The 9,870-nt window shown below is 41.0% G+C and overlaps 1 protein-coding gene across 1 annotated transcript in view; it reads left to right on the forward strand.

Moving 5' to 3' along the window:
- Window positions 1-9,086, forward strand: part of LOC121865691 (DNA translocase FtsK-like) — a 29,069-nt gene extending 19,983 nt beyond the window's left edge. Inside the window, exons 2-3 of the mRNA XM_042365248.1 lie at window positions 8,410-8,540; window positions 8,790-9,086. Coding sequence (XP_042221182.1) covers window positions 8,410-8,540; window positions 8,790-9,086 — 428 coding nt within the window. The remainder of the gene's footprint in view (window positions 1-8,409; window positions 8,541-8,789) is intronic.
- The last annotated feature ends 784 nt before the right edge of the window (window positions 9,087-9,870 follow it).

Below are 9,870 nucleotides of genomic sequence, written 5' to 3' on the forward strand. Positions count from 1 at the left end.
GATGGTGGCGGTGTGGCTGAACCAGGGGCAGGCTGAAAGAGAATCTGAGCCTTATGTACATTCACCGCAATGCTGAAGTGTGCATACGCAACTGCGTAGAGGTTCAGGATGATCTCCTGTAGGTCGCGATCTGTGTGAGCGACAAAGGTGAGGTCATCTGCACACTGAAGCTCAGTAATGGAAGCTGCCAACACCTTTGTTCTTGCCTGGAGTCGTCTTCTGTTGAAAAGGCCCTTCTTCCGGTAGTCGATGTCCACCCCGCCGGTTAAATTGGCACTGGCACGAGTAAGGAAGGCAGCCAAGAAAATGGAAAAGACAGTTGGTGCCAGTACACACCCTTGTTTAACCCCCGTTTGGATGGGGAAGAACTCGGACTGAGTACCAATGTGCAGGGCACTGCTGTTCATGCCATCGTAGAGTTGCCTCACAATGGCGGTGAATTTTGGTGGGCAGCCAAAACGGCTGAGGGTCCACCAGAGGGCTTCCCTGTTGACTGAGTCGAAGGCCTTGGTTAGGCCGATGAAAGTCATGTACAGGTCACGACGCTGTTCTCTGCACTTTTCCTGTATCTGACGGGCAGCAAATATCCTGCCAGTGGTGCCTCGTGATGGTCTAAACCCACATTGGGATTCTGGGAGGAAGTTTTCCTCCTCAGGATGAAGTCTGTTTAAGAGGACTCAGGCGATAATCTTGCCAGCTACTGACAGTGGCGATATCCCGCGGTAGTTGCCACAGTCTGACCGGTCTCCCTTGTTCTTATAAATATTGACGATGGAGGCGTGTGTAAGAACCTGGGGGATTTCCTCCTTTTCCCATATATTCTCCAGAAGAGAGCGAAGACGGCTGGTAAGCAGAGGTCCTTCTGCTTTATACATCTCGACTGGGATCCCATCATGCCCTGAGGCAATGTTATTTTTCATCTGTTTGATGGCAGTAGCTACCTCATCCAGGGATGGAGGAGAGCTCAGGTGGGTCAGCTCTTGATGCTGAGGGACCTGCTGGGTAGTCAGGACATCCATATCGGTGTTACGGATGAGCAGTGAATGATAGTGCTCTTTCCATCACTGAAGGATCCTTTCTTCGTCTTTAATTATCGAGTTACTGTCGGATAAACAGAGGGGGGGCTGTGGCACGAGTGATTGGCCCATAAAATGCTTTAGTGGAATTGAAAAATTCGCGCATCTTGTGCTGCTCTGCAAATTTTGTGTTTCATATGCTTTATTTTTAAACCAGCCGTTCTTTAGATGGCAAATTCCCCCCCGGGCGCCACATTCTTCTTGCGGAAAGTATCACCTTTGGTCCGAGACTGATGGTTGTTCTGCCAGTCGGTTAAAGCAGCACGTTTATCATGGACGAGTACATAGATTGCCGGGCCATTTTCATCAAACCAGTCCTGGTACATTCTTTCGATCTGGCCGAGGGTCTCTCTGCAGGTTTTTGTCATGACAGCATCAAGAATATCCCATTGTGTACTGGGATTTGGATTGTTTGTTGTCGGGTTGTTTATCAGCCCATGCTGGAGCTGCTCTCTGAAAGCATGTGCTACAGCTGGATCCTCCAGACGCTTAGTGTTAAAACCTCTTCTGGAGGCTTGCTGCCTTCGCCGTTTTGGGGCGACGTGAAGTGAGAGCTTAGCTCTGACAGCTGATGATCAGTGTCACAGTGGTCTGAGCCACGCATAGCACGGGTGATGAGGACATCTCGGCGATCTCTTTCTCTCACAATAATGTAGTCAATGAGATGCCAGTGTTTTGATCGTGGGTGTTGCCACGAACCCTTGAACTTGTCGGCCTACCTAAATAAGGCATTGGTGATAGTGAGGTTGTGTGCAGCACACGTGCTGAGGAGGAGTAGGCTTTTGTGATTACACTTGCCTAGTCCATTTCTCCCTATGGCTCCTTGCCAAATGTCAGGCGCACAACTTTGGCCTCCTTGACGTCATCTTCTGCATCCAGTGTTGAGGCGTATGCACTGATGAAAAAGGCATGACGTGAGTGATTCATTGGGACTCGGAGTGTCATGAGGCGCTCGTTGATCCTAATAGGCATTTCAGTTAGCCTGTAAAGGATGGTTGGCGGATGGCAAAGCTAGCTCCATAAATGCGGTTTCTCACTGCAGCAGGCTTACCATTCCAGAAGACGGTATAGCCTGATCCTCGTTGTGTGAGTTGACCCTTGTCTGGGATTTGCTAATGGCTGCTATGTCGGTGATATACCTAGCCAGCTCTCTTTTCCACAAGGGAGGTTTTCTTTCAAGACGCTCATTTGTGCCATTATCCAGAAGGGTCCTGACATTCCAGGCAGCGACCATAAGTGGTTGTATAGTTTGTTTTTGCTTGGATCTGTGATTTCGATTGTATTTTCGACTGCATAAGGATTACCTTACTGGGTGCGGTTCTCCAGTCAGGTTGGTTTTTTAGGCAGGCTATGTTTAGGACACCCTTTCTAGCCCCCTCCTCATGTGGGGTGAGGAGAGTGGCTCCTCGAAAGGGCTGCTCCGTCGCAGAGACAGGACCAGATTGCACTGCTGTTTCGATCCCAGTGCATAAACGACCATCTCATCTATGCCGCCCATGTGCAGAGTTGTGAATAGACTCCTTGCAGTCATCCCTGCCTGTCCCCGTCGCCATTGGACTTTTGGGGGTATAGTGGTTTTGATGATGATGAGAGGTATGATGAACTGGATAATGGCTGCGCGTGAGTTGATTTATGTGGTGAGGCAGGAGCGTAGGCGGCAACCACACATCTTGGCTCTCCATTTTCCTGTTCCAGTAGTGCAAGTGTTGCAACGACTGGGGAGAGAGAGAGTTGCATGGTACTGCTGATAGATAGCCCAGTTTGTTGGGTTTTGTCTTAGTAGCCTGTTCATCATGCATTGCCTTCGTGCGCTGGTGTAGTCGTTGGGGTTCCCATGGTGGTTACACACACACACACACACACATGCACACCTCACCCTTTCACACACACACACACACACACACACAGTACATTAGCCTTTACGAAATATTAAATGTAGGTTCATATATTCAACTAGAAACAAGGAGAGAAGGAGCTAATTTGTTTGTGTTAGCGGCTAGATAAATAATATACGTGCTGGAGAGAGATCTTTAATCCACCAGCGTTAGTCTCGCTACACCCAAGGCTCGCTTACGCCAGAAGCTTCCTTCTCACTACATCCTCAGCCCACTAAAGTGTTTTAGGGATGTGAATTTGAACGGAAAAAGTAATATACAGTGCCGGGCATTTTTATTGAGGGAAGTTTCTATTATTTTTTTTTAATATTCAGTATTTAATGGAAGTTAAGTTGAATGGAAAATTTTGTGTGGAATATTTTCTTAAATTAGAAGTTATTGTCTGGTGTCACAAATAATCCACAACGTCTGAGCCTCAAATAAAACGGAGTCGCTTGGCTTTGGGATTACTCTACAGCATTTAATAGATATTTGTATATATAAACTTCAACGTCTGCTTTTGTAGGCTCAAATACTTGGGCTGAAATATTTCCCTGAAGGTTAAAACTCAGTAGAGGTTACGCGGAGGGTAGCCACTTCATCCCCTGTAGTCTTGTTTTTTTTCGATAAAAACTTTATATATACGTTTGTTTCGATTCAGAATGTAAATCCGCCAGGGAGCAAAGAAAAATCGAGTGTTCACACAGATTTTGTCCTTTCTGCCCCCTCGGGATTTGCATACTTTGAATTAAAACTAGCAGTCACTGGAACTCTCTGGCACAGCGTTTTTTTTCACCAGTAGCTCAAAGAATCTTTATTTAGGTGTGGTATCTTAAGTATATGGTAATTGTTGCTGCTATAATGTTATTACTGCGGTTCAACAATGAAGGTCTTTAAGCACGCAACAAGGTTAGTGACACTATTCCAACAACATCGAAAACTTATGAGAGATAGAACTTTCTGTATTTGGTAAAGGAGCACCTTGGTACTCAATCTTTTTCTACCTATTTATTAAGAAGAAAATAACCAACACGTATATTAACTCTTGGCTTACTCTCGTGCAGCATCTAAAAGGTCGTATGATCATAAAAAGCTCAGCGCGATTTTGAACATCAGCAGAACATCCTCGTTGTATTTATAGTGTGTGATGTGTCAAGTACAGCCTCTCGGTGCTCAAGACAGCAACCCACTCAATTTGATGAATAATAATAATGATAATAATAATAATCATATCATATTAGTAAAAGTTTTTTGGTGCTTATTTATTAGGCTGTTCCCAATATATATATATATATATATATATATATATATATATATATATATATATATATATATATATATATATATATATATATATATATATATATATATATATATATATATATATATACATATATATGCAAGTAAATCACTGTAGGTGCGCGTGATCCAGGTATATGCTGATAACCACAAGGAAAGAAAAAACACGAAGTTCCTAAGCGCTTTCGTGTCTGTACTCATCCCTGAAGATGTGAATTACACGAAAGCGCTTGGGAACTTCGTGTTTTTTTCTTTCCTTGTGGTTATCAGCATATATATATATATATATATATATATATATAATACTGTTTCCAGAGTTCATTGGCATATATCCGAAAGGTACGAACAGTAAATTGATCCCGTTGTAAATTGTTGTGAACCAAGACATACGGGATACCTGTCCTGTAAAATATATGAAAGACTGAAGAAAAATAAGTACTATATCAAATTCGTGACGAGAAGCACATAATTAACCGTAAAGGGAGAAGAATTATATCTATCACGACGACAAAGGTGGCTCGGCGCCTGTCGTAATAAAACAGTTTAACTATGACAAATTCTTTTGCTCGAGGTATCTATTCTTTGGGCATGAATTAGGCCACAACGTTTAAAGCCACAATGAAATAAAACATAATTTCTACTTAGCATTAAAGCAAAAGTCAGTCTGATCGATAATGGTGTTCAGTGTGGCGCGACAAACTGCGATCAACGACCCCTGGTGTGGCTTTCATAAGATATTAAATATTACACACACTGTACGGTGCTGAGAGTATATGTTTCTTAGTTTTTCTTTATATATATATATATATATATATATATATATATATATATATATATATATATATATATATATATATATATATATATATATATATATATATATATAATTTTTTTTTTTTTTTTTTTGGGGGGGCAGGAAAGGATTTATATAAACCCCCAAAACTTTGTTCATATGTTGGCAAATTTCGTTGTTAGTATTACAATAATTGTTTTCCATGTGCTGAAAACTAGCCAAATTATAGTGGTTTATTTGCTAGCGGTAAGAGTTAGTGTAGGACAGGGTGAACTATCGGCTTGAAACTATGACATCAGTGTGCTAAGAGTTATTCCCTGGGGTCTGTTGTTTTTAATACCTAGAGGTCAAAGTGGAAGAACAAATATACGGTCCTGATATTTAATGACAACGTTGGTGGACATTTTTAGATCCATCAGAGGTTTGTGATGATTGAATACTTGTCGGGGAAAGGTTAAATAAAGACTTTGATCAACACCAGAACGTCGAAAATTGTACTTTTTATTTATTACCGTACAGTATTACTCAAAATTTATTTATTTTATCCTTTTATGTTTAAATGTCATGTATGTTGTATTTTCCAGTTATTAACAATTATATTATTTTGTATTTATGGACCAACTAATTATTAATTAGCATAAATAAGCCGCAACTCCACCATGAAGGAAACCGTTGTCTTGATTGTCTTTTGTCAGGCTTCGTGGCTGGCTCGAACCAGTCTCGTTCATTACCCTTAATTGTCCCGCGTTCCATTCACCGCGCGGAAGCTCGATTGGGTCCGGATTCCGAACCGTAATAACCATGATTTATATTCACTGATAACAGCGCAATACTGGGAAATGAGCTCGAGATGATTACAGTACAGTAAAGGTCTGCCGTGCATGGTGGAGCCGCCGAGGAGGAGGTCAGTTGGGTGGAGAGACTCGAGGCTTCTGTTATACAGGACGAGACCAACTGCTGGTGGGGATCATAATGTAGGAACACCAGATGAAAGATCAACTGAGGCCGATTGTAATAAAATATATGACGTTATATAGGAGGTGAAATATGGTGAAAATAACGAATAAAATGATTTGTAATTTTAGAAATATTCGAAAAAAAAAATGTAAGCAAACATGAGACGAAGAATACTATATTATACAGTACGTCTTTATTAAGAATGGTGGGGGGGATTGCTAGTGGTTTTCATAATATCCCGTTTTTTTATCTAATCCAGTAAATTAAACCTTGATTAACAAATTTAAATGTTAATACTCTTTTATTTGGTGCAAACAATTAATAAAAAAAAAATAATCGGCTTAGCTGAAATCCCGTCTCCCGCTTGATGACGTCACAGCTGTAACTCTTGCATGGAGAATACAATTAGCAGATGGGAGGGATTGGGGGTATTGATAAAAAGCTGCTTTGGTAAAAGGTTTGCCTGAAGAATCTCCACGCCAACTTATTTCACCAAACCTACCCTACCCTAAGCTAACCTTACCTTACCTAACCTTACATTACCTCAACTTACCTTGCCTAACCTAACCTTACCTTACCTAACCTTACCTTACCTAACCTTACCTTACCTAACCTTACCTTACCTAACCTTACATTACCTCAACTTACCTTACCTTACCTAACCTTACATTACCTCAACTTACCTTACCTAACCTAACCTTACCTTACCTAACCTTACCTTACCTAACCTTACCTTACCTAACCTTACCTTACCTAACCTTACATTACCTCAACTTACCTTACCTTACCTAACCTTACATTACCTCAACTTACCCATCTTTACCTAACCTTACATTACTCCCCATCTTTACCTAACCCATCCTTACCTTACCTTAACCTACCTTACCTAACCTTACTTACCTAACCTACCTTACCTTAACCTTACATTACCCTCACACCTTACCTTACCTAACCTTTACATTACCTCAATCCTAACCTTACCTTACCTAACCTTACCTTACCTAACCTTACCTTACCTAACCTTACCTTACCTAACCTTACATTACCTCAACTTACCTTACCTTACCTAACCTTACATTACCTCAACTTACCTTACCTAACCTAACCTTACCTTACCTAACCTTACCTTACCTAACCTTACCTTACCTAACCTTACCTTACCTAACCTTACATTACCTCAACTTACCTTACCTTACCTAACCTTACATTACCTCAACTTACCTTACCTAACCTAACCTTACCTTACCTAACCTTACCTTACCTAACCTTACCTTACCTAACCTTACCTTACCTAACCTTACATTACCTCAACTTACCTTACCTTACCTAACCTTACATTACCTCAACTTACCTTACCTAACCTAACCTAACCTTACCTTAACCTTACTCCACCTAACCTTTACCTAACCTTACCTAACCTAACCTTACCTTACCTAACCTTACCTTACCTAACCTTACCTTACCTAACCTAACCTTACCTTACCTAACCTTACCTTACCTAACCTTACCTTACCTAACCTTACCTTACCTTACCTAACCTTACCTTACCTTACCTAACCTTACCTTACCTAACCTTACATTACCTCAACTTACCTTACCTTATCCCCACAAATGGCATTGGGATGGTTAATTTTTTGGTGAATTAAGCTGGGATAGAAACTTTTCAGGTGATCCATATAAATAACTGTACTTGTAAATAAACTGATATATGGCTTGTGTTGGCGGGAGACAATTACACCTGGTTAGTCCAACAATTAAACTGTCCTTGGTGGAGTCGACTTATTGCATTGTTTAACATCTCTGTACACCTATATTGTTGGTCTACATGTAATATCAATACGATATTATACTGAATGACGATTTTGCTGAAGAATATCGATCTATGTCAGTCTCTTGTACAGATATATGGCCTCATAGTCATAGCTAAGTTGATAGATCAGATTATGATATTGGCCAAAACTTACACCTGCAGTATATTCCGCCTTGCACATATCTAAAAAAAGTATATATATATATATTCGTAATCAGGAAATGGACGTATTTCCTAACTCTTTCAGTAAATTCGTGTGATCTCTTACTCAGGAATTTCGTGTATTTACAAAAGCAGTTAGGAGATAAGTTTATTTTCTAAAATACACTCATGATTTCTACCACGATTTCTGAAGGGGTTTCAGTGAATGTATGAAGAACAATGTGGGGATGAAAATTCCACAGCAGAGCAGTCTCTGATGCAGCTTCGACTTGTGGTATACTGTACAAGCTATGTCAACTTCCACTCACAAGTGGATTATGGTTTAACATGACCATCTGAGAAAATTTTGTGTGTTGAGAGTGCTAATGACAAAACAACCAGCTGAAGTGGCATTTCACCTAATATAAATGGATATCTTTCTCATTCTTGGTGTCCCAGCTATTTTCCAGAGTGATAACGGATGTGAATTCACTTCACATGCTTTTTCTGAATTGAAACAGATGTGGCCAATTCTATTATTGGTCCATGGAAAGCCTCGACATCTCCAGAGTCAAGGTTCTTTTGAAAGGGTCAGTGGATATAATCAAAGACATTTTGGTTACTTGGATAGCAGACAACACCTCACGAGATCAATGTTGGTATAAAATTCGTGTAATTCCAGAAAAAAAAACACTGCTCGTCCTGCTGGAACAAATTGTTCACCATACTCTGCTGTGTTTGGGCGTGACGCTCGAGTGGGATTGACTTCTTCATTACTGACAAGAGAAGTCACTGAAAGATTAGAAGATGAAAACGATCTCCAAGCTCTTGTGACTCAGCCAGATCAACCCAGCCAGCCACTCCCTGATGACAAGCAGCCAGATCAACCCAGCCATCCACTCCCTGATGACAAGCAACCAGGTCAACCCAGCCATCCACTCCCTGATGACAAGCAACCAGGTCAACCCAGCCAGCCACTCCCTGATGACAAGCAACCAGATCAACCCAGCCAGCCACTCCCTGATTACAAGCAACCAGATCAACCCAGCCAGCCACTCCCTGATGACAAGCAACCAGATCAACCCAGCCAGCCACTTCCTGATGACAAGCAACCAGATCAACCCAGCCAGTTGTAGACCCTTCAAGTAACAAATTGCAGACCTTGCCAGTTGTGGAGTGAGAGGCGAAAACTATTTCTAGAACGGTCGTGACTGAAGAACAAGCAAAATTTTTCATGTTGCTTGTAATATTTAATCACTCTAACATTTCAGTGTCTTGTCGAGATACTATTTCTGCGACAGGTCTCTCACTAGTGACCAAATTCTCTTGAGTAAACAGCAAGAGGGAGAGATCGACCGCCTTAGATAATTACGGGGAAGAGAACTCAGTTGATGGACTCCTGACCAAACTCCTGACAGGCTAATTGTAATAGACGGTAGTAAGACGAGATAGAAAGCGCAATTGAATTTTATTTTACTGTTTTTAAATCGATTCTAGTGGCTTTATATATTCCGAATTATTCATCACGATCTTATTTTCACATGTTCTAGTTCTGGAAATGTCTCTCCCGATTATCTTATCATGATGAGAATAAAATTTGTTTTTGTCTTCCGAGTGTTTGTTTTAAGATGTAATTTGTATGTTTCAGATTCTGGTTAGCATTAATCTAGAGTTGTTTTATGTTTTGAAATTCATCCAGAATTGCATTTTATTTGTAATACGAGTATCGAAAGACAAGTTTTTGAAATCATCGTTTCGAGATGTGTGTGTGTGTGTGGGGGGGGGTGGAATGCCTGGAATTTCTCGGTGATGAAGCAAGTGCCAGTCAAGGCGAGCCCTAAACCCTACTAGGGGACAGCCAGTGAGGAACAAAAGGTAGAGAATTCAGATAATGAGTGAAAGTGACTCTGAAGAACGATT

This window comes from Homarus americanus, unplaced genomic scaffold (assembly GCF_018991925.1).
Source record: "Homarus americanus isolate GMGI-L3 unplaced genomic scaffold, GMGI_Hamer_2.0 scaffold51859, whole genome shotgun sequence".
NCBI lineage: Eukaryota > Metazoa > Arthropoda > Malacostraca > Decapoda > Nephropidae > Homarus > Homarus americanus.